Source organism: Xyrauchen texanus, chromosome 4 (assembly GCF_025860055.1).
Source record: "Xyrauchen texanus isolate HMW12.3.18 chromosome 4, RBS_HiC_50CHRs, whole genome shotgun sequence".
Classification (NCBI taxonomy): Eukaryota; Metazoa; Chordata; class Actinopteri; order Cypriniformes; family Catostomidae; genus Xyrauchen; species Xyrauchen texanus.
In genome coordinates, this window is record NC_068279.1 from 47,473,527 (window position 1) to 47,499,720 (window position 26,194).

General features: G+C 37.8%; 2 protein-coding genes across 4 annotated transcripts in view; both read left to right on the forward strand.

Moving 5' to 3' along the window:
* The window catches only part of LOC127638053 (serine/threonine-protein kinase PAK 3), a 59,899-nt gene extending 41,993 nt beyond the window's left edge, over positions 1 to 17,906 (forward strand). For all 3 annotated transcript variants that reach the window (XM_052119398.1, XM_052119391.1, XM_052119406.1), the window contains 9 exons: positions 85 to 259; positions 5,492 to 5,555; positions 7,963 to 8,011; positions 8,145 to 8,257; positions 8,452 to 8,569; positions 9,144 to 9,243; positions 9,754 to 9,950; positions 11,862 to 11,999; positions 12,171 to 17,906. In XM_052119398.1, the coding sequence (XP_051975358.1) occupies positions 85 to 259; positions 5,492 to 5,555; positions 7,963 to 8,011; positions 8,145 to 8,257; positions 8,452 to 8,569; positions 9,144 to 9,243; positions 9,754 to 9,950; positions 11,862 to 11,999; positions 12,171 to 12,260 (1,044 nt within the window). In that variant the 3' untranslated portion in view covers positions 12,261 to 17,906. The remainder of the gene's footprint in view (positions 1 to 84; positions 260 to 5,491; positions 5,556 to 7,962; positions 8,012 to 8,144; positions 8,258 to 8,451; positions 8,570 to 9,143; positions 9,244 to 9,753; positions 9,951 to 11,861; positions 12,000 to 12,170) is intronic.
* A 3,415-nt stretch (positions 17,907 to 21,321) lies between these two features.
* On the forward strand, positions 21,322 to 26,194 carry LOC127638117 (sororin-like). Its single transcript, XM_052119478.1, has 5 exons — positions 21,322 to 21,573; positions 21,763 to 21,842; positions 23,728 to 23,790; positions 23,964 to 24,470; positions 24,894 to 26,194. The coding sequence occupies exons 1-5, from the start codon at positions 21,498 to 21,500 to the stop codon at positions 24,972 to 24,974; spliced, it is 807 nt and encodes a 268-aa protein (XP_051975438.1). The 5' UTR covers positions 21,322 to 21,497; the 3' UTR covers positions 24,975 to 26,194.

Sequence of the window (26,194 nt, forward strand, 5' to 3'; positions counted from 1 at the left end):
AGTCAATTATCCCATAATATAGTTATAATTATTCGAGAAACACTTCTCATCCTTCACTCTGTCACTTTATCTGTATGTCTGCAGATCTTCACACGCTCTGTCATTGAGCCGGCTGCACCTCCTGCTCCTATCAAAGAGGTCACGACCCCTCCAGAGTCCCAGGTCCAACCGGAGAACACGTCCAGTACGCTGTACCGTCATACTGACAGGCAGAGGAAGAAATCCAAGATGACTGATGAGGAAATACTGGAAAAACTCAGTATGTGGTCCTTGTGTTATAGACTTAAAGGTGCACTCAGTAACGTTGCACTCAGAAGGACTTTCAGTGACACCTAGTGGTGTGGATGCTGAATCATTCAAAATCAACAGATTTCAGTTACAGATGTCATTGAGAAATTCACTATTCACAATCAGCCAGGATTAATTTAATCCAAGAGGGAAATTGTCCAATAACAAGAGATTAAGAGAGTAGTATTCAGCTGGTCATGTGATTTGAAAATGGCAGCCCCCATGAGGGGACCCCTGACCCATGTGGTATCCTTTTATAAGGTTACTGACAGGGGTGTAAAGTAACGAATTAAACATACTCACATTACTGTAAATTGTTTTTCCCAGGAATTGTCCTGTTTTAAGTAGTTTAAAAATGTATACTTTTACTTTTACTTGAGTACATTTTAAGTGCTGTAACTGCACTTTTAATGCGCTGTTTTTCCACCGTCTGTGTTCGCTACGTCCTTGTCCTGATTTTATTTTTATCTATCAACATGATTGGCTAGGGAGTCTCGTGACTCCCGTCAAATCAAATCTCACGTAAAAAACTTGAACGGCACCTGTAGATCTAGCGCCAACTGTTATGGATGTGGAGGATACCTCAAACATAGTTTACAGTTGAAAGTGCTTTTCGCAGTGAAAAAGGCCAAATGCTTGACTGCGTCATGTGAGTTTAACTTGCTTAAGCCAGATATCAGCATTAATCCTGCCTCTAATTTGAAGAAACATATCAAGGTAAATTTCATATTTCTGCTTACTAGATTCTGTATCTATAATGTAGCCTGTAAATTAGCTATTTATCACTGAGATTATTGGGTTGATGTGAGAGATTGGGCTGGGTGATAAAACAATCTTGATGTTTATTTGAAAAGAGAGAGAGAGAGAGAGAGAGAGAGAGAGAGAGAGAGAGATGTCCTTGATATCGATGATAAACTTTTGAGCAGTTTTCTATAAAACTATAGTTTTCTAGAACAGGGGTGTTCTTTACATTAATAGTGATAGCAAGACAACCACTGGTTGGTTGATCTAGATAAAATATAAAAGATTGACTTTATTTCCTGACGTTTGTAGCTGTGTGCTGTTAGATTGACAGTCGGCTAATGTTTGATCGCTAATGCAGGTCATGCCTAAGGGTCAAATACACTTTATAATTCCACCAATGCCTGTCTTGATGAAGCATTAATGTAAATGCAGTTGGTTTGGTCTAAAGTGAATTTAAACAGTGGGACAACTGTCAAAATGTTGGACTTGAACTGTACATGTAACCAGTGGTGGACCGTTCATTAAAATCTAGGCCTTCAGTGTGATTCATGCCATTAAGAAACACAGTTTCACAATGAATAAGACACCCTATGCCTTTGGGCATCATACATTATGTCGCAGCTAACTAGCAAAACCAATTTACATTTTAAAAACACATCCACGCACGAAAGCCAGAACTTGAAAGACACTTAATGCTCAAGCAAACCTAATTTTACCTGCAGCATGAATGTTTTGTGAAATGAACAACATTCAAAGATCATTATTTTTCATATGAACCTACCAAGGAGGTCTATAATACCTGGAAAAATCTATCGAATAATATTTGTGATTTAAATGTTGTTTTGTCTGGGTACACGGTTATGCTGCGTTCCATTCAAGTTGGATGTAGGATATTCCTACTTGATATCTCCAACCATAAATGCAATCCATTCCCCGATATTCGGAACTGCAACGCTCCCGTTAGCTTAGCAGGTGTTTGACTCTCATTAGAGATGTCTCCTAGAATCCCAATTGATAAACAACATTTTTGGCGAAATCGGAGTTGCGAATTTCTCCATGAGCCTACGAGTTGTAATTCTGACTTCAAGATGCATTCTATTGCACTTTTTATTGTAGGATGTTGTCAAATCCGACATTCCGAATGGAACACAGAACTACTTTTCAAAACTGACACTGAATGCTCCAGCAGCCTAATTTACACATTATGTCGCAGCTAACTAGCAAAACCAATTTACATTTTAAAAACACGTCCACGCACGAAAGCCAGAACTTGAAAGACACTTAATGCTCAAGCAAGCCTAATTTTACCTGCAGCATGAATGTTTTGTGAAATGAATATCTCCCGAACAGACATTCAAAGATCATTATTTTTCACTCCAGACCGTACGTTCACACCAGAGGTGGCGAGAGCGTCAAATCGACCGGAAGTCATTCATTTTCAATGACAGCCAGCGTCTCGGCGGCGTGGGCGTCTCGGGCGGCGTGGGCGTCAGATGGAAGTTCAAGTGCAGTCAACATTGTGGTAATGAGCTTTGACGCGGTTCGGCGGCAACCTATTGGAATATAGAAGTGCTCCGCTCTAGCGAAGTCTAGAGAACACAACCGTGTAAACTTTGGTTCCCACCAAACATTAGCTCCGAAGATAAAATGGAGGAGAAACTAATTATTGCCGTGATGGGTTTCCCTGTAATATATGACCAAGACCACAGTTATTATTACAAATGTATTTTATTTTGATAACAAACAACTATAATTTTAATTAGTTTCTGCCATCGATCGATTCCTTATTTTCACATTTTAAAGAGTTCATGAGGATATACGCTACTTGTGATAGGTCGGCAAAAAGTAAATGGTCGACATGTCTGGATGTTTAAATTGCGGCCCCTTTAAATATAGTTCACAAAACAAAGCATTCTGAACAAACGTTGCCGCCTATTTCAACTACGTCAGAGCGTCCACGAGCGTCCTTGAGCGTCGAAGGCAGGGCAGCCAGAGCGAATTTTGACGCTCTCGCCGCTTCTGGTGTGAATGTACAGTTAGAAAACTCCTGATGTTGCTATAACAATGCAAAAATCAGTTACCAAATTACTTGAAGTGAAAATAAGTCCTTCTTCTTTCCTGTTTAATAAATTAAGCAATCGCACGGTCATGCAGAACATCTCAGGTTTGTAAATCCACAAGGATCTCTTTCTCAATGGCAATAGCAGCATTAATGACAATCGACTCATAAGACAGCTTGATCTTATGCTCTTTGCTTTCAAATTACATACATCATTTAAAGAGTGATTGCGTCACTCAAAGGCAGCAGGATGTCCTCGACCGGGACATATCCTAAAGATCATACCCACCAAGAACAAATAAATCAATCTGATTGGCTGATGAATCTGACAATCTGACTTTAGTTGCCCATTCATTTGCACTGGTGAGTGATTCTGTGGAAATTCTGAAGGCCTGACGAGGTGCAGCTCAAACTCATGCGCTGTTTTAGGCATGCGATTTGTGAAACAGAGAAGGCTTTGCTGGCCATGAGAATTCGTAATGTAATAGAATAAAACAGTGACATTTTTAATAATAATATATTTTTTAATAATATTGTAAAATTACCAGGAAAGTAGAGATGATAAAATAATTTATAATTATGCTTTGTCTTTATAAAGATAGAAAATTATCAACATTTGTAGAGCAATAATTCAGCAGAACATTCCACCAGTCACAAACTTCAGAAAATTGTGCATCATGCATTAGAATAAGAACACAAATATTTCTGGGCTTAAAAGATACAAGAACTAAATCACTGTTGAACATTGTATCTCAAAAGAAGGACAATGTGGCCCTCATGTGCTACTTAAAGAAATAATTCTCTCAAAAATTAAAATTCTCTCCTCATTTACTCACCCTCATGCCATCCCAGATGTGTTATGACTTTCTTTTTTCAGAAGAACACAAATTAATATTTTTAGGAGAATATTTCAGCTCTGTAGGCCCATACAATACAAGTGATTGGATGCCAACATTTTGACACTCCAAATACCACAATAGCAGCACAGAAGTAATCCAAATGACTCCAGTGCTTTAATCCATGTCTTCAGAAGACATATGATAGGTGTGGGTGAGGAAAAATATAAATATTTAAGTCTGCTTTTGCTAGAAATTCTTCTCCCTGGCTAGTAGATGGAAATATGCATGAAGAATATGAATTTCCAAAAACAAAAGATGAAGAAAGTGAAAGTTAAAGTGGAGATTGACTGAGCAGGGAGGAGAATTATTAGTAAAAATGTACTTAAATATTGATCTGTTTCTCACCCAACCTATCATATCTCTTCTGAAGATATGGATTTAACCACTCAAATCACATGAATTAGGCTACTTTTATGCTGATTTATGTGATTTTTGGAGCTTCAAAATGTTGGCACCATTCACTTGCATTGTATGAACCAAAAGAGCTGAGATGTTCTTCTAAAATATCTTAATTTGTTTCCTTCCTCTGGGGGAAAGCCACTTCAGCCGCCCCCCGCACCGTGCTGTCTTCCTACAGGATTGAGGCCCGGTTTGCTGGGTGACTCCCCATGAACAGCCCACCCCCCAGCACGCTCGTTTGCCCCCTTGCGGTCCGCTGCGAGACTGGCTCGCCTCACGGCCAGTAAGATGTCTTCTTCGAACACCCTGAACTGGATGAGAATAACGCTGCTGCATCTGAGAGCATTGCGGTGTCTGATGCTGAGGACTTGCCTGGGCAGCCACCTTCGGGTCTGCTCGCCCAGTCTAAGCCCGACGCACAGATGTCCGGCATGCTAGCCCGGGCCGCCGTGATTGTTTGGCTGGACTGGAACTCCCTGTCCCCCCTCAGCCCTCACAACTAGATAATTGGTTCCTCGGGTCAGGGCGCCACATACAACCACTTGTTTAATTGTTCATTTTTTTAAATGCATTACTCTTTACATAATTAAACACACTTAATTAACACATTAAATCAACAGACTTACTTAAAAAGGATCCATCAGAAACGTAATCCCTGTGGCAAGTCTTCTGAAGGACTACAAGTTGGGTTTTTTTATATTTGGATTAAAACCCTTGACCTTGCTAGGAGCACTTTACAACGCAAGTTCTCGCATGAACAATTTATGATATGAATCTTGTACAAAGGATTTTTATGTAAACAAATAAATAAATTACTATGTAGGTCTGGTCTTCTTTCCATTGAACTCCACATGTGATTCAGATTACTGACAGTCCTAAATACTTAAACAGAGATTACAGTCCTTACAACTGACAGAGATTACTGTTCTTACACTGCAAGCGACACACAAACAAATGCACAAACCTGTCTGTGTCATTCACAAGCATCAATGATTACATGGACTATGTGCCAACTCCCAGCATGCATCACTCCACAGTGGTCACCTATATAGATTTGCTCCTGTGTGTATATAATCTTACAGAACTCTCTGCTTTCTTCCAGGAAGCATTGTTAGTGTTGGCGATCCCAAGAAGAAATACACACGTTTTGAGAAAATAGGGCAAGGGTAAGTCTATCCACAATCATCCTCTAGTACAAACACTTTCCCACCCAGCTGAACACCTCGCCTCTCATTTCACACCACAAAAACAAAAGGATACGAGAAAATCAAGAAAGGAGAGAAGCTTGTACAGAGAAGGGGAGAAAGCTGGGGTGGGTCACAGGCATGCACAAGAGTCATATGGAGACGAAAGAGAGAGATGTCAAAGAAGCAAATGAAAATTTGATCCAGCTGTGGCTACAGGCCAAAGAGAAGGGGAGAACGGGACAGTCTGCTTTGAGTTTGGCAGCTGACCAGCTCTTAAAGAATAGTTCACTTAGAAATACAAATCCCAAACCTGTATGTTTTTCTTTCTTCTATGGAAAACAAAAGCAGAATTAATGTTAAGATGCTGCTTGCTTCCAATCAATGAAAGAGAATGCGTGCTTGGGCTGTTGCTGGGGCTGCAGAATTATGAAAAGGGACCATTCAAAGTATATAAAAGTGGCCCATGCATCATGAGCACTATATTCCAAGTATTCCAATGTAAGTGAATGGAGAAAAGTGAAGCTCCAAAAGGGATAAAAAAAAAAAAAAAAAAAGTAGTCCAAATTAGTTGTATAGTGATATTACAAGTGTTCTGATGCCATATGATAGCTATGTGTGAATATCAGAGAGAAATTTAAAGGGATAGTTCACCCAAACATTTTAATTATTTTATAATTTACTCACCCTCATGCCATACCATATGTGTATGACTTTCTTTCTTGTGCCGAACACAAATGAAGATTTTTAGGAGAATATTTCCTCATATAATGCAAGACAATGGGGTCTAATCCTTTGAAGCTCAAAAAGCACATAAAGGCAGCATAAAAGTAATCCAAAATGTACAACTCCAGTAGTTAAATCCATGTCTTCAGAAGTGATATGATAGGTGTGGGTGAGAACCAGCTCAATATTTAAGCCCTTTTTTAAACAGCCCTTCTAAGCACTCTTCTCTTCTAAGATTTCTTCATGTTTTATTTTTGGTGATTCATATTCTTTATGCATATTGTCACCTACTGGGCAGGGAGGAGAATTTATATTTAAAAAGGACTTAAATATTGATCTGTTTCTCACCCACACCTATCACCTCTGAAGATACCTGTTTAACCTGTTCAACTCTTTGGGTTTTTTTTGGGGGGGGGGAGGGGGTCTATTTGGAAAGGAAACTTAATTATTGTGTAATTAATAATTATCAATACTCACTAATTGTTGTTGTATGTGTTCAAACTACTGTAATAAACACCAAAAAATAGGCGCATTTGTTTTCTTTGAATTATGTCTTTGAAACTGTAGGCCTATAACTCAAGCTATGTATGCTTTGTTTGATTCCACTAGATGGCAGCAAACACTGAAAATATATATATTTTCCTCTATCGTTTACCATTCAAAAGGTAATCCTATGAAACAGAAGGGAGACAAAGTAGCCATTTAAGCTGCGTTCACACTGCCAGCGACACGCAGCGACAAACGACCTCATCTCATTCATTTTCAATGAGAGCTGGCGACTTCCGGCAACACGAGCGACGGTGACCGTTGGCGATCGGATGTGGGCGTGTCCAGCGACGCAACAAAGTTAGAAATGTTTAATTTTATGCAAATGAAGAGCGATTTTCGGGAGCGACAGCCAATACGAGAGAAGATGATAGAACTCACGTGATCCTTATATTTTAATAATAATATTAATTGTAAAGAAACTGTGCTGTTTATACTCTCCATACACACCACTAGTGACCTAACCGCCAGCCACTGGCGACATGCAGCGACCAAGTAGATGGCAGTGTGAACACAGCATTAATGTCCCAAAAGAGACTAAAGTGAAAATAATGATAATTATCTCAGGCTCTGATTGGTCGGCAGGGAAGGATTGACATGTCTTTGGACAGCCTAGATAATCAACTTTCCAATGATATGCGTCTCATCTGCTCTACGGTGTTTACAAATATAAAATATCTTCTTTGCAATTCATCCGGCGATCATCTGATCTGTTGTTTTATTCCAACAAAATAAACTAAATATACATAATTTGGAGAATGATAGCTATATGTGTCTGAGAGAGTGAATAATATACAGTGATGTAGACGGTGGTAGAGATGATGTTAATCTTTATGGATCAGATTCTGCATTAAATGTACTGTCAATATTAAAAAAACAAAAATAATCAGTTTTATTTGACATTCCTTTTATATGTGCAATATTTAATCAAAAATATAATGTACAAATATAATGCTCATAATTCTTGAGACTCTGAGGGCACTGAGGAATGCAAATAGAAAATGCTGTGCTGCCCCCTATTGCTCTCATGTGCTGGAACTTACCCTGCTTTATGTAAAGAAGTGTCCATCGTTATCTAATGTGATTTAGAACAGTTCTCACCTGCTTCTCTTTTCAGGGCGTCTGGGACAGTATACACAGCTATTGACATTGCCACTGGACAAGAGGTGAGTCAGTTATCTCTAGCATTTAATATTAGCATGTTTTCCATCCATTACTGGCTTCATACTGTAAGTTCTCTCTCTCTCTCTCTCTCTCTCTCTCTCTCTCTCTCTCTCTCTCTCTCTGTCTGTCTCTCAGGTGGCCATCAAACAGATGAACCTGCAGCAGCAGCCAAAGAAAGAGCTCATTATTAATGAGATTCTAGTGATGAGGGAAAACAAAAACCCCAACATAGTTAACTACCTGGACAGGTACAAGCTTAATATTTGGAGGAAAATTCCACTTGATACATCCTGACATAGCAGGAAAAGCTGTAGAGTGCCGATGCACAATCTTCACTTGCTGCAACTATGTTTCACCACTAGGTGGTGCAATCGGGTATTCCACAATCCAAACTACCTGTTTGAATATGCTTGTATGTTTTGTTTTCATCTTTCTCTTTTAGTTATCTGGTTGGAGATGAGTTGTGGGTGGTAATGGAGTATTTGGCAGGTGGTTCACTTACTGATGTGGTAACAGAGACCTGCATGGATGAAGGACAGATCGCTGCAGTATGCCGAGAGGTAACACACAAACAGTCACACACAAGTTATAAAGATCACACACGCACTTACAGATTTAGAAGTACAGATGAATCAGGGGTGGATCTAGAAATATTTTTATGGGGTGGCAAGACGGTGGTATGCAGACTATGAGGGGTGGCAACACCAAAGCAAGTGCCCATGCGTAGTTCTTATGGATGAAGGTACCAAGCTTCAATGCATGTGGTCATTGTTGTTAGAAGAACTAAGCTCATCAACACGCAAGAGCCCAAAAAACTGTACACACACACTCTAATAGTAGGTAGGCAATTGGTCGATTATGTGATTGGCTGCTGCTGTAAACAATCACTCGATTGGTTGCTGCTGTAATCAATCACGCTATGGGACTGTAGTCATTTGGGCGTTCGGTGAGAGTTTAGGCAGTTTGACATGAATAAACCCATTTGGATACTTATGTTGGGGTGGCAGATGGGGTGACAATGCTTTTTCTTAGGGTGGCATTTGCCACCCTATGCCACATGGTTAGAGTGTCTCTGAGAGGGATACACTCATTTTGACTTGCAATTTAACTTTTTGCATGTGCACGTCTTCACAGTGTCTACAGGCTCTGGATTTCCTGCATTTAAATCAGGTGATACACAGAGATATCAAGAGTGACAATATCCTGCTGGGCTTGGATGGATCGGTGAAACTCAGTGAGTTACTCATACCAAGCCAGGCTTGTTAAACTTTGTCAAAAAAATATACTCTTTAATACTATTGTATATAACCTTTTTGTTTTTATTATTAGTGGTCTTTCCTAAGGCAAACATCCCTATTTCTATTCCTTATATTTAGGGATTTTAACAAACTCCTAACCCTAAATATGACTAAATATTACAATTTAGTGCCTAACATTTCCTTCACTGTTTGTGCTATGGACATGAGTTAGACCTCAAATTGGGAGACTCATTTAGAATAGTTTTCTAAGCAATCAGACTTTGGGTTTTTCACCACGCAGATGAAAAAAACTGACCAGAATATCATAGGGACTTCAGGGTAGGCTCTTTTGACTGAGACCACTAAGTAACATACTAAAAACCACTCCGAACACCTTATCAAATGAACATTGATTTGCATTCTCTGTAGAAATGTTTTACAATTTATTACGTTTCCTGTTATTAAGCATAATCCAAATCATAACACACTCTCTTTTTTCTCTTTAGCGGATTTTGGCTTCTGTGCTCAGATCACACCCGAGCAGAACAAGCGCAGCACCATGGTCGGCACACCCTATTGGATGGCCCCAGAGGTCGTGACCCGGAAGGCCTATGGCCCCAAAGTAGACATCTGGTCCCTGGGCATCATGGCCATTGAGATGGTGGAGGGAGAACCACCATACTTGAATGAGAACCCACTCAGGGTAAGAACTATCAGAACTGTACAGTGTTGGGTGAAATGTAATTTCAAAGCAATTCATTACTGTAATCTAATTACTTTTTTGGTACAAAAAGTAGTGTAGCACATTACATTTCAAATTCTTGTAATCCGATTACAGTTACTGACTTTCAGTTAAGTTAACTACTTTTAATTACTTTTCTTGGGTTACAAATATTTCAAAAATATTATTAAATTATGTATTAGCAATGTATTATGTATTATGTACATTTAAAACATGCATTACGTTAATATGTATATCTGTTTGCATTTGCGACAGCCGAAGGCCTTGCGGCTCCAAACGAGTCAATGAACATGGAAGAAATAAATACAATACTTTTAATATTTGAGCGGAAAAGCAAATATTTTAGAATGTAATTAAAGTAATTAGTAATGCGATTAAGTTTTTTTATGAAGTATTAAGTAAAGTCAGTATCTGATTACATTAAAGTAGTAATTAATCTTTTATAGTTCATTAATTTTTGTAAGTAACTTACCCAACACTGGAACTGTATAAGGCAACACAAAACATCTCCTTATTAAAAAAAAGTAACTTCCAACTAAACCTAAAAATGCAACAATTCATCAACAAATTAGAAAATGAAGTGAATTAGCCTCCCTGTTGTTAATCGTTTAAGGTGGTAAAGCTGAAAATCTAGTAGTAGGACTGAAAGATGAATGTAAATAAAACTGAAATCACGATATGACCTTGTGCGATTATCAAACCGCATGGCTGTGATTTAATTAAATAGTCTGTATGCGCTGCTCGCTGCACTAATCCAGCTAATGTGCTGTGTGCGTTATATTTACAGCACTCCACATTCACTAATTGCACATTCGCATAATTCCAAAAATGCTTGGCTGCTAAAAGTTACTTTCCAAATCCAAAGTAACCTCATAACACAGGGTTTTTGTGGACAGTTCAATGTTCCGCCAAAATAAAATCACCCATCAAAATAAAGGCTTAAGGGTTTAACCGGACTGCATAGCATTCCACATGCACGTAAAGAAATTATTACATAAATATAGTATCGTTTTAAAACAATAATAATAATTATTATTATTATTATACAAAAAATATTTCCGTAATAATTTCTTAACGTAATAATAACTTATTATTGGGTTCCAAAAGGAATGATGAAAAGTGGGTCGAGACCCTATCACAAAGTGGTCAAAAACAGTTACACAGTGAACAGGTACAATGTGAAGGTGCAAATAGGAGTAATCCTTTATAAAAAAAAAAAGTCACTGATGTCCCAGTACACTTAAATGGATAGTTCACCAAAAATAAAAATGTTCATCATTTACTCACCCTCATGCCTCCCAGATATCTAAGACTTTCCTCTGCAGAACACAGAACATTTTTAGAAGAATATCTCAGCTCTGATGGTCCATACAATGCAAGTAAATGGTGACCAAAACTTTGAAGCTCTAAAAAGCACATAAAGGCAGCATAAATGTAATCCATACAATTCCTGTGGTTTATTCCATGTCTTCAGAAGTGATATGATAGTTGTGGGTGAGAAACAGAATTATAGTAAAAAAGGACTTAAATATTGATCTGTTTCTCACCCACACCTATCATGTCACTTCTGAAGATATGGATTCATTCACTGGAGACATATGGACTACTTTAATGCTGCCGTTATGTGCTTTTTAGAGATTCAAAGTACTGGCCACCATTGACTTGCATTGTATGGACCAACAGAGCTGAAATATTCTTCTACAAATCTTCTTTTGTGTTCTGCAGAAGAAAGAAAGTCACCTGGGATGGTATGAGGTTGAGTAAATGATGAGGGAATCTCTTTTAAAAAAATTACAAGCTTCGATGCTTGCCTTAAAGGTTTAAGCTCCCTCAAAATGTACAGATGCATAAATGTGTTTTCCCTTTCGGTAGGCCCTGTATTTAATTGCTACCAATGGCACTCCAGAACTACAAAATCCTGAGCGGCTTTCCTCAGTGTTCCGAGACTTCCTAAACCGTTGTCTCGAGATGGATGTAGACCGGAGAGGCTCAGCTAAAGAATTGCTTCAGGTAACAAAACTAAGCTTCGAACATCTACATGACAGTTTAAATTCCAGCAATTGTACCTTTATTTTTGCTACCTAATCTTTGGAACAGCCTTGAAGTCTATTGGGCTCCTTTGATACTTAAAAATGAGAAAATGTGAGTACATGCCAAAAAAATCTTTCTCTATTTTTACAGCACTCATTCCTGAAACTTGCCAAGCCTCTCTCCAGCTTGTCTCCACTGATTGTAGCCGCCAAGGAAGCCATCAAGAATAGCAGCCGCTAGGATGTTCCCCATACGCAACATATACAAACATAACATTCACACAGACGCACACACTCTGCCCGTGGTTACAGAGGTACAGTGTGTAGATGTGTGATGGCACAATTACAATATCTGAATCTGGACACAAACGCTTACACAAGCACATGCTTACACAAGCACTTTCCCTTATAAGGATGATTCACCGCTCTTCAAGGCCTTTGGAATGGGATTGGCCCTGCTGCCTGGCCCTCACACACGCGTTATGTATGGAACTGTTGCACCAGTCACTCAGTGTGTGTCCACACATCTGGAAATGAGACTATCAAACTGAAATATGAGAAACAATTCCTTTGTTCCTTTTCTCTGGAATGAAAGATGAAGTGGATTACAGTAGACATCTACAATCAGTCAGTTTAGTCTCTTATTTAACCTGTTCTGAACTATGGTCTTGGATTACTACTGACCTGCTTTGGGTTTTATAGGGTTTTCCTGTGATAAAAGCCTGAAGATGTGTACCTCCAAATCTCGGGATCTCCTCAAGACATCTGCATGATTGTCAACAACAGCTATTCACAGCAATCACCACCTTTCTACACTGTGCGTGTGTGCAAATCAGAGTGCATAAGTGTGTGAGAAATATACTGGAAGTACATGGGTGAATCTCACAAAAACAGGTGAAATTTCCCCCCAAAATCAAAAGAAAGAAATAAGAAGTCATATTTTGCATATAGAAAATTAAGCTATCATTGTGACATTATTCTCATGGCACATTTCACATCCCACAAGTCTCATTACCGTAATGCAATTACTGTAATACAAAAACAAAAAATGCTATTATATATTTGAATCATCATAAGGGAAATAATATTTACAACTATCATAATTTGCAAGTACTTTTCACAGAACATCACTTTTTGCATTTATGTAACGTAAAATATAATAAGATAATGGGCCCTATTTAAGAGCACTTGCGCTATGTGGAGCACTATGTTTTAAGTCAAAAGACAATGAGCATGGTCATGACGTTTTGGTATTTTCGTGCAAGCATGCACTACGTCTAGGCGCAAGTGAATGCAAAGTGCGACTGGGGCTGGGTCAAGTGCAAATTCATTTGGAGGTTCTTCTCCGGTTATTGCACCGTCTGTGTATTATATAGCCAAGCACCAGCGAGATAAACAAAGACAGCGCATTCATAAGAAGTTGGTGGTATTAATGGACTGTATGCAATGAACTAGAACAGTAGATTATATGGACATACTTTTGTGCATCAACTGCATCCTTGTTGAATGTCAGTTGTATTTCTATGACAGTGACACGCTCCTTTTATACACATGAAAAATGTGGTACTCATCAGGATTTGGCTGTAGGCTTTGTTAAATGATAGAGAATAAAAGTATTATTAATCATTTTTAATAATTAAAAAGTAAATGCCTTTATTGAAACATGAAAAACTTAAACCAAATATATGTCTAAATTTAAATTTATCTTGAAACAAAATAAAAATCTGATCAAAATAATGAAGTGGTCAAAAACAAAATCGTATCCAACATTTTACACTGTCCAACTTCTTTCACCAGCCCCTTTTGCAGCGACTTAAAAATCACTCTACAACAACAGGTGGAAAAATACCAATACAAATTAGATCATAAATATAATTGAAAATATAAACATAATAATAATTGGGAAAAAAAACATGACCTCTTTAAATTTTTTACACAAATTAAGCTTTTACACAAATATCATACATTTTTGTTACATAAAATGGTTACAACAGCGATTGTCGTGGACGTAATTTGTTTGGACATTAACTTTATTACCACCTGCTGGTGGAATCTCCAAACTGCAAATGCAGGAACTGAGTTTAAACTTTGCGCTGATAGTAGACATGCTACTGAAATGTCTTGGCACAATTTCTCAGGAAAACAGCATATTGCGCGTTGTTCTAATTCATTAACATACAAGACAAACACAGTTTTTGCACATACACCCACAGATAGCGCAAAGACTCCCACCCTCGCCCATTTGCACTTTGTGCGGCACAAAAATTGCGCTTTGAATTAGCGTTCTCATGAAAATCACCTGAGACATAGCGCATGGTCGTTGCGCATAGCACTACACTTAACGCGGCAACAAAAATAGAGCCTGTGATCTTTGAATATGCAGCAGAGTGAAAGGGGTTAATTGTCATGAGGATAATGCACATTGACATGAGTAACAAAAGATCTTAATGGTCCTGAAGCTTGAAAAACATGAAGTGTAAAGCCTAGGCTTCATTTTTCTCCATCAAAGTATAATTAATTATTTTTCTCTCACTGTCTCGCTCACTCTCACCCAAAATGGATTCACAGACGGAGTTTTCTCATACAATATCTCTGTCGTAGGGCTCAGCATCTACACATGAATTTAAAAATACATAGGTATAGACTATGCATTTTAAGAGCTAATGCAAAATCCCCACAACCAAGCCATCATAAGCCAAATGCAGAGTGGGTTAGTGTATTACTTCTTGGGCATTATGGAGTAGGAAATCCACGCTGGTGTTTCAGTGTCTGCTCATCACATATTGTCAGAAAACATTGTGTGAATCATTCGAAGAGCAGTGATTGGCTGAAATTTTTGTGGGATAAAGGGCCATTCGCACAGGATGCATTATTGTCTTCCATCTACATTTTTTTTAACGGATGAAATATACTTAGATTTTCTGTGTATAATGTGCGAGACTGCAAATTCAGTACAGTTTGCATGGGAAGTCTGTGTGCAGCTCAGTATTTGTAGATGTATTTGTAGTTTTTTATCTGTAGATGTAGTTGACTGTTTTAAAGTGTATCACAAAGCAGTCGTATTGTGCGCATGCGTTGAACGTGTCCGTTCAAGCTTACGGTCAAAATGGTGTACTTTGGAAAGCAGGAATGCCCGACAGTGCGCACGCAGAAAAAATAGGGAAATCCCTGGCTGTTGCGGGCGCATCTTGCTGTTTTTTCCAGCATCATTCTCATTGTGGCCACAAGGGGCGCTATAGTGTGCATAAGCATAAACTGTCTTCTACTGTCAGGTTTTTTTAGGTGAACTACTGTCATGCCCGATCAACAGTTTGAAGAGACTCTTGCGGAGCAAGTAGATCTGCAAAACATGTTTTTTAGATACCTGAAGAACACATCATTTGAATGGCACAGACATTTTAAGATAACTGGTAATCATTAATTTCACATTTTCATTTGTGTACATATGCAAGGTTTGTTTCTTCAACATGATCACACACAAAAAATCAGCACGTTGCTTCCGAAAGTTCATGTACCCTGAAATCAACCCCATTCAGCCGAATTACTAACAAGCGGCATCAGCTATCAGACATATCTGCATCAATTCTTCTACTGAAAGCACATTGTGCAGACAATGTCTGAGACACATGTTCTGGTTCTGTTGGGACCAGGAAGTAATCTCGTTTACATAAACTTTTTTGCCCTACAAAAGGGAGGTTCATATAGAGGTTACATTTTGACTCCACTGACAGATCCATGCGATTGTGTATTCCATTAATTCCAATTAATTTCCCCTTGCAGATTTCACATGGAGTTCAAGTAACCATGTTGACCAATAGGAAGTTGCTTGGTTTGGTAGTGACCTTTGTGTGGGTGGGGCTTCATACACAGCTGCACTGAATATTCACAATGGACAAGGATTTAATTTTAGCGGTTAGTTTCTTTTTAACTTCACACTCCCGAGTATAAAGTGCAGCATTAATAAGGGGGTAGAGTTAAAAAAAATATATGCATTTCTGTTGAATTTTACATCATTTACAGCCAGAAATACAACTTGCTTTTGATGCCACTCTGTGGTCATTTCACACAGAAATGGGAGCTCACATGAGCCTATACGTTCAACAACATTTCCAGTTTCAGGCACTGGGGCAGTGATTCGAATTTCAGTAAGCACGGACCGATTTCAGCAGCAGAACTTTTGACCTCCGGTTGCCGAATTCAGCGTGTGATCAGTCTGATTTATGGCCTAAGTCCTGTGTCAAGTTGAAAACAGTTTAACTAGGAAAAACACATCTCGAAACCCCTACTTTCTATTCCATTTCTTTGCACTCTAGCTGTTTGTGAATGCAAGAATGTGTCCTGTGTGAACAGTCCTTAAGAGAACAGTCTGTGAATCCAACCCCAACACTAACTGTGGACAATTTCATTTTTAACGCTACACAGACTTCAATACACATCAATAGGGGTGCTATTTCTGATGCCTTTTACAATATTGGTCAAGTTCAAAACTGTTTGATTTTTGCTGAGGTTATCCTTATATTCTCCCTTGGTTTATGAATATGGATTCATACAATACAGAAGTTATAAGTCATAAGTGTACACCCTTGTAGAGAATGTAGGTGTCTGATAGATTGTGTCCACTTGATATCTTTCTTTACAAAAATGAGTGTATCTGTGAGAGTTGTGCTATGTATGTGCGTAGTTAAGATAACCTCAGCCTGGTATTAGTCTGTCTCTCAAATCACTGTGAAAATTCAGGATACTACACTAGACTACCCAACCGTAAGCAGACGTGTACAAGAGTAGTTATAGTACAGTAGTTTAGAAGACAACCATAGACATCTAAAGGCATAGATAGCAATATTTAAATACTGCTATTGCCAATATACCACAATGGATGTCACAACCCCACCTACAGTCAGTATCAGAGTGTTGTTTTATAGTAGGAACCAGTTTAAGGCATGACATAACGGAATTACTTTCCTCCAGCTCTGGTAATCTTTGAAAAGTTAGCTTTACACACATTTGAGGATGATATTTAATGTACATTGTTATGTTTCGTTCTTTTTTCAAATGAAAACCTTATGACAGTAATATTCAGGCTGCTCTTTGATATGTTTTTGTAAATATTGTTCACCCTGGTCCCAAGGAATACAACAAATCAAAACTCTGATGGAGATGGTGGTGCATTTCTTACAGAGAGCAGCATCTTGTGCCTGTAACATAGACTGCAGAACGCACCTGTCCCGAACACTCACCAAGCAACCTTCAATTGCAGCCTTCCCCTAAATACAAGGAGGAACACAATGCAAATTTATTTATAGCCCTTGGACTTTCCTTTTGAAAGACCCTTCGTATTCAATCAGGGCTTGGACCCGACGTGAGCACATATGAGCACATGACGACATGCGAACACGATGAACGAACGGATGTGGAAAGTGCGCAATGACTCTGTCCAGGATTCCTCTTGTCTCTTGTAAATGCCCTTTACTTCTGAATGTTTGAACCCTGTACATGTGCTGTGGCGAAATCCTTCTATTGGTGTCTAATATGAAAATGGAACAAAGACTGTACATGCTGACAAAAAGGTTTTTTTTGTTCTTTTTAAATTATTATTCAAACATGACGAAACTGTTGATGTGGGCTCGTGCGCATCTCAGCAAGGACCTTCCCTGCTCTTGGGAAGAAATATGAAAAGACGAGAGGCACATGGTTAAATGTTCCGCAGGTGTGAGAACCATTGTTTTGGATAATCTATTTTAAATTGTGGTTGAAGCAATAGACTTTTTTAAATCTAAATTGTGCATGGCTGTGTTTTGAGTGTAAAACAAAAAAAAAAGCTACAGTTTGGGAACTGGACTGAATTATAAAAAATTATAATAAAAAAAGGAAAACATCCAGGACAAAATGCTACTTTTTCTGGCCTGAATAATATTAGTAAGGAAATTGAGAATTATTTGAGCATCAGATGTGCATCTATTGTTAATTTAGAACCAAAGAGTCTATACATGTCCAGGGGCAGTATGCATAAAACCTCTCAGAAATGCTCTTATGGATTGTCTTTGATTGCTTTGATATAGTAAGTGTCAAAAATGCTTAGTAAAAACTAGGACTTGTGTAAGAGTAAAAGCTTTTTTATATATATATATATATATATATATATATATATATATATATATATATATATATATATATATAAAGAAGCTAAAAGCAACTTTCAGCAAAGTCTAAGACTGATTCTTTACTGCTCACTGAGGTGGCACCTAAATATTGTGACGTAAGGATTATAGTGATGTCTGCCCAAAATGCCGTCCTCAAACACTGAATCAGCCAATAAAGAGCCTGCAAGTGTAATAGGTCAGAGCACCATGACCAATGACAAATTCTATTGTGCAGAACCTTTGGCCACCTGAGCAGATAGATAGATAGATAGATAGATAGATAGATAGATAGATAGATGGATGGATGGATGGATGGATGGATGGATGGATGGATGGATGGATGGATGGATGGATGGATGGATGGATGGATGGATGGATGGATGGATGGATGGATGGAAGGATAGACAGACATAGAGACAGATTAGATAGACAGACAGATAGACAGATAGATAGATAGACAGACAGACAGACAGATAGATTAGAGTCTTATGCAAAGATCTGATATTTTGAACACATACCTGATTTATTACACGTTTGTATGTAAGACATAAGCAACTGTTTATTTTGAAGAGATAGTTCACCCAAAAATTAAAATTCTCTCATCATTTATTCACCCTCAAGCCATCCCAGATGTGAATGACTTTCTTCAGCAGAACACAAAAGAAGATTTAGACGAACATCTCGGCTCTGTAGGTCCTCTCAGTGCAATCGAATGCTGACTAGAATTCAGAAGGTCCAAAAAGGACATTAAGGCAGCATAAAAGTGGTAAAATCCATGTCTTCAGAAGTGATATGATAGGCGAGATCAATATTTAAGTCATTTTTTCTATACATATCCACCTTTGACAATTCCCAACCAGTAGGTGGCTGAATGAGAAGATTTACAATAAAAAGGACTTAAATGTTGATCTGTTTCTCGCCTACAATTATCATATTGCTTCAAAAGACATGACACTGGAATCATATTAATTACTTTTATATTGCCTTTGCTCTTTTTGGACCTTCTGAGTTCTGGTCACCATTCACTTCACTCCTGTTATCAGTGAACCGAGCTTACCTGAGTAAACTAAAGCTCTCTTTCTAGCATTCATTTGGTATCTAACTTAGGCATATAGCCAACACCCCTATTGCAGATATGCTGTCCGTAGCAGACCAGTCAACTGACTTGTAGTGTCTGATGAACAAGAACCCAATTACTAAAGAATGGATATGAGAAAGGAAAAGAACACACTTGTGTTTTCATTGTTGTTTTGTTGGGTTTTTTATACATCGGCAAATTGACTACCGACACTGAATTAGCCAATGACGGCTCTGTAACATCCAGTCTTTGAAATCGGACAAAGGTTTGAGGCGATGCCCAACTCTCAGCCCACAAATGTCCTGGACTAAAACGTCCCTAAACAGCACGCACGAGGTAGCTATGCCTCTGATAGGTCGCAACCGAGGCCTATTATAACTTAATATAATTGCCTCAACTACCTAATGAGACCCATCGTGATATGGGTCTCTAGCTTTAGGAGAAACAGTCCACAAAACAAAAGCTGCATACAAAGCACATACAAGAAAGATGAACCATCAAAGCATGAAGTTCACTTACCTGCTTCAAGGTCATCAGAGCCAGTAACAAAGCTGACTTTAGCGAAAGGAGCTTTAAATCTGTACTTTCCAGGAAGGCTGAAAAAGCACTTTCAGCCACACGTTTCAAGTGATGTGAAGAGTACAAGGGCAGCTTACATGAATCTCTCCAACAGTTTACTCGCCACCTGAGGGTGGATTCTCCATTCTCTGTACAGAGGATTCAACTGTAGGCACTTAAATATGCTTAATTGTCATGAAAATAATCTCAAATTTCAAAATAAATCATTGTCCCTAAAATAAGATTAATTTAGCAAGGCTTAAAAGGATAATTTAATCTTGCTGTCTTTTGATTGTGGGGTGAAATATGGCAGGATTCATGAGATGCACCTCTATACAGTGATCTGTCAACCACAACCAAAACAGTGTTTTAGAAACAGGTGTTTCTAAATGTTGTTTAGAAGAAAAGAAGAGGAATAAACTATTCTGTTCAGGGTCTTTGTGCTTTAGTGGTTCACAAAGACCTACAGAAAGAGCAGTGGTGGAAATGTACTCAAGTTCCATAAGTAAAATTACTCATATACCACACCAACTTGTTATCCATTAAAATACTACTTAAAAAGTAAATACTTCAAATACAAATCTGATTATCTTATCAAATGCGACCCATTCATGTTGTTATTGTTAAAGCTGAATAATTGAGTCTCATATAGCTGATATTGATACGATAAATTAAGCTGAGTTGCCGGTGGAAATGAGGACAGGGCATTTTATTCAGAAAACAATCATGGTTAATGAAAATTAACATGAACAGGCTTTTAATGAATTCAAACAATGTAATTATTCCATTATTATAACTCTAACTGTGTATTTTCAAATCTATATGCATCAAAGTTTCTCAGCGTGTGATTATTTAGATGTAAACAACTCAAATAGATGCTAACCACTGATCCATGTATATATATATATATATATATATAATGTGTAAATACAGTGAGACAAATTCCAGCCTAATATTTTTTAATGCATTTCAATGGAGCCTTTCAGCTCCCTTAGAGAAAGACCGCTTTTTATCCTAAAGGATGTTCTTGGTGAGGCCAGAGATTGTTTTAAATTAACTACAACCTCCGCGGTTCTAGCGTGTTACGACAGTATATCACTTTTTGCTTATACCATACAAATAAGTGGTGAGCGCCGAAAACTGACATATATCTGTCGCAAAATTCTCCGTGACTACTCTTTTTAAAACAGCAATGATATTGTAGTAAACTCCAAACATAGTTCATTCCAAATGGATTTTTTAGTGGTACACTTGTTGAATATTAGCGGACAGGCGGTCAATTCACTAAGCGATTTGTGTTTTTCCTCACAAAATAGTTTATTTGGCACACTGAGGGATCTCCTCCATAATCATCCATTCAAAAGAACGGCCTTTTGTCTCCTCGCCAGTGTACCGCCGATGTATGCTATTTAATACTTAGCTAAGCAGGTAGGCTCTATATAACTACAAGAGCTCTGGGTGACGCTCCACAGGCTCCACCCACCCATCCTCCATGTTTGTTATTCCACGCGAAGGCGGGCGAATTTGAAAACATCGCTGATTCGTTTGAGTCTACGGGATGTAACTTTTCTTTTTATATTATCCCAGACACACGTCTGTTACTATACTTGCAGAGGTTTTTGTCGCATCATCACTTTATCTTTGAATTGGCTTACTTGCTATCATCAGTCCGCATCGTATCTGGATCTGTATTTGTTCCAAAATGAGCAACAAATCCCCACTATTAGCGTCGGCTGGTCAGTCGAGGAAGAGCAACGACCAAATCGACCGCATCAGAAGTGAGTGTTATTACTTAGATTCTTAGAATATCACACTTAGTTGTTTGTAGGATTAATAGCACTATGACAAAGTCACAGTGTGGCATATTTTCAGGGGGAATAATGCAACATGCTTAGCTGGCTTTGCAATTATAACATTCAAGAAATTCATTTCAAACACCACGCTTTTTTGTTGTTGTTTATATAAAGAGTCAAATGGAGCCAGTCCTGCAAGACGGAGATCTTCCAGGTTGTCGGCAAACGATGAAAATCTGCCCTCTAAAATTGCGGTGAGTCACAGCATAAAGTCCATCACATAAAGTCATATATATATATATATATATATATATATATATATATATATATATATATGAGTTATGGTCTGAGAGATGTATGGTTATTTGTGATAATGATATGTCATAATTTTGGTTAGAAAATAAGACTAGAGAAAACACTAGGGCTGGGAATTGCCACTGACCGCCCAATTCGATATTTAGTTGCTGTAGTTGGATTTAGTTGGATATATAGACTCGAAGCACAGGCCTTTAATAGGGCAAGTAATCGATATTCAACATATCAATAGGCTAAATTACTATTACCTCTTACCGTCAAATCTATAAAAGTAAAAAAGTAAACAAAACCTGTTTTTGCGGAACTCGGCACAAATATAGCTTCCTATGACTGTCTATGCATGTTAAAGGGATAGTTCACCGAAAAATGAAACTTATCTAATCATTTACTCACCCTCATGTCATCCCAGATGTGTTTGACTGTCTTTCTTCAACAGAACACAAATTAATATTTTAGCTCTGCATGTTCATAAAATGGAAGTGTATGGGTGCCAATTTTTTGAAGATCCAAAAAGCACATATAGCCATCATGCAAGAATCCATACGACTCCAGTGGTCTAATTCACGTCTTCTGAAGTGAAACACTAGGTGTGTGAAGAAACAGATCAACAGATTACTGTTATGGTGGCAAGCTATGTGCTTTTTGGGGCTTCAAATATTTGGCACCCATGCACTTGCATTGTATGGACCTACAGAGCTGAAATATTCTTCTAAAAAATCTTAATTTGTGTTCTTCAGAAGAAATTCCTACACTTCTGGGATGGCACGAGAGTGACTAAATGATGAGAGAATTATCTTCTCTTTTTTTTTCACCAATTTTCATCAGGGAGACTATTTAACAGAATAATTTTTTCCCAACTCTAGAAAATCCATGAAACTGTTTATTTGTGGTAAGAATATTCTAGTGATCTTTTTGGATTTGTTGTGCACTGAGAAAGAAAAAAAGTTTTGCAAGTTTTTTTGCACAGTTTTTCTATGTAAATTCTAATGATATAAAATGAAGTAAAATCGAATTAACGAAATTAACATTTCAGTTAAAACCGTTACTTTTACTTACAAATCTGACGTGCATGGTGCTTGAGTAAACTTATTTTGAAATTATGTTTAATTATATACCACATGACATACGGAAGTCTTCCACGGGGAAGCTTAATGCATGCTATGTAGTCTATTAGAAAACATCACCTTGCTTCAATGGTGATAGAATCAAAAGACAGAGCTTCACACACAGACCTGAACACTTGGTGCATAAAACATGATGACTGTAACAATCAACAGACAATTTGTTTGATCATGAACGGGTAATTTTGAGTTGAAAATGAACTTCAAACTTCACAAAACAAGAAGTTAACAAACATAACAAAATTAACAATAAAAACTGAGTTAATTACCTTGCAAACAGTGATACCATGCAAGTTCACTTACTATTCAAGCCCGGAAACCCCAGCTTCGAAAAGTAATGTAAAATGTACTTGTTTCATTTATCTGTGAAATATCCTAATATTAGCTAATAAATATGAGAAGGTTTTCTACTTTAGGATTGATACATGATGAAACATCCTAAAGATAACAAACTGTCAAATAATATTTACTTATAAGCGAGAGCATGCTTGAACTGAGTTCAAATGTAGAATTTACTTCATATTTTCAAGTTCACGCTTCAACTTATTCAGTGTAGAAAGTACTTGATCTTTTTTGCCATGCTTCAACATAAAATCAGTTTGTTTTGTTGGGCATGTTTTGGTCCATGTCTCAATGCAACTGTAAACATGGTGGTTTAGTTTCTAATAGATGTGTAATATTACAATGTGTCTTTTTTTATAAGGCTCCACCAGTGGCTGTTAAACGGTCGATCACTGTTCGAAAAATAGCACCCAGGAAAACTCAGGTGAGTCCAACAAACTATCAATATCATGTTTATGATTTATTGATCACTTACTGTACATGGGCCCCAACTGAGTAACCACAGTTGTGGTTCATCACTGCATTTCATTCATTGTTTATATGCTTCACTGTATACCGCAAATACATTATCTTCTCAATTGGAAATGCTCTTTCTAGGCCCTGTCAGACAGTAACAAAGAGAATGTGGAAAGATTATCTGAAGTGGCACTAAAGGTGTCCAAAGTCATGACATCATCCCCAGGTGTAGCAACTGCACCAAAGACGGCCGCCGTCTCGCCCATCTTGCCTCCTCCTCCATCATCATCTCAGTGTAGAGAATCTGAGCAGGATCCCGTATGGTCCCAGAAAGTGAGGCGCTCCTACACTCGGCTTAGCTTCGGTGAAAAGTCCTTTGAAAGCCCCAAAACTCAGCCTGCTTCTTCCTCACCTCCCAACAACCGAGAGACCATGTTTGGGTTTGAGAGGCTTCAGACACCAGAGGTGATGCGTAAAACAGAACGGTCTGGAATAGCTCCCCAAGGCTCTTCGTCATTCAGTGTGGGTTCTTTTAACATCTCAAGTGCTGATGACAGCGCATCTTGCCCTCCTGAAGTAGATCCAAATATCCCTGGTGTGTGCCTGGTGAAGAAAACCATCAGGAGGAAGCGTGTGCAACAGATCAAGGTGAGAGTGAGTCAGGAATGGACATGGAAATGTAAAACATCTCATTAAGTGTAATTTCTCCCCGACGTTCATTAGTTAGACAAACCGAAATCCCACTCACAGTCTTGCCATTGGCCACATCGAGTAAGCTGCCAGAAAGCCCTTTAAAAATGTGTTTACTTGCACAGTTATTGCGATGTAATAAGCAAAAATCAATTTGCGCCCATCCTTTTTGCTTAAACAGTTTATGACCTTACCCTAATAAAAAAACAATGGCATTTACATGATCTTATATGTTGTTGTGCCACAGAGTTTACTCTTTTCTGTTGAATCAAACTATGAATGGCTTACTTATAGTTGCCTCTGCATATGAAGTTGTTGTTGGGATGAATCTGATCCCTGATTATTCTGATTTGTTTCAATGTTCTTTATCTTTTCTTTCAGATTTCGGAATTGGAAGTTCTTGCCGCAAAGATGAATGCAGAGTTTGAAGAAGCGGAACATTTTGATCTGGTTGTTGAATGATATTTGCAAAGATCCTCATGTGTTCAGGACATTTTGTGTACATGATACTAGTCAACATATGGCTTAATTAGTGTTCATTATTCTGAAAAACTGACCATCATTTCTTTTTGTATGCAGAAATTATTACAAGCACATTTAAGAGATCAAACAAAATGTTGTGTTGTTTTTACAAAATACATTTTACATAAAGATTATTTTTGAGATTTAGGCATTTAAAATTACTTCAAATTTAATTGTGTAATGATAAACAAAATCATTAAAATACATCTTTTAAAGATTACTCAATTAAAATTTATGGAATTTTGTTTTGAAATTAAGATGCGTAAATCTAAAAGGGATAGCACCCTAAAATTTACATTCCCTCATTTCCTCACCCTCATGCCATTTCAGATGTGTATGACTTACTTTCTTCTTTAGAACACAAATGAAGATTTTTAGAAGAATATTTCAGTTCTGTAGGTCCATACAATGTAAGTGAATGGTGACCAGTACTTTGAGGCTCCAAAAAGCACATAAAAGTAGTGTAAAAGTAATAAGACTCCAGTGGTTTAATTAATGTCTTCTGAAGCAATCCATTTGGTTTTCGGTGAGAACAAACCAAAATATAACTCCTTTTTCGCTGTACACCTTGCCATAGCAGTCTCTGGGTACGATCATGATTACAATCTCAATTACACTTCCTAGTGCTTGACGCATGTGCAGAGCCCTAGATGGCGCTATAGGAAATGTAATTGAGCTGGAAATCATTATCGCCAAAAAGAGACTGCTGTCAAGATATCTACTGTAAAATTCAACATTTTGGTATTTTCTCACCCAAAACCAACAGGATCAGTTCAGAAGACATGCATTAAACCACTGGAGTTTGATGAATTGTTTAGGCTAACTTGATCTGCTTTTTGAAACTTCAAAGTTCTGGTCACCTTTCACTTGCATTATCTGGTGCTATAGAGCTGAGATATTCTTCAAAACATTTGTGTTCTGCAGAAGAATGTCAAACACATCTTAGATGGTATGAGTGTAAATGATGAATTTTCATAAATTTTCAGTATAAGATGGATCAGTTTGGTTAACATCTATTTGGCCCAACTTTTTTTTCATATGTTCTGTCTTTGGTTTGTTAATTGTGTAATAATGTGTATTAATGTGTTTTCATTGCAAACATATCACTGTAGCAGTCCGCTCTTTTAATAAGCATTTTGATATGTGTAGTAATAGTTGAA

What these genes read in the sequence shown, in the direction of transcription:
- LOC127638117 (XM_052119478.1), top strand. Translation starts at nt 21,498, where the DNA reads ATGAGCAACAAATCCCCACTATTAGCGTCGGCTGGTCAGTCGAGGAAG. An exon ending in CCAAATCGACCGCATCAGAA is followed by an intron (nt 21,574 to 21,762) that starts GTGAGTGTTATT and finishes GTTTATATAAAG; the next exon opens with AGTCAAATGGAGCCAGTCCT. An exon ending in AGCGTGTGCAACAGATCAAG is followed by an intron (nt 24,471 to 24,893) that starts GTGAGAGTGAGT and finishes CTTTTCTTTCAG; the next exon opens with ATTTCGGAATTGGAAGTTCT.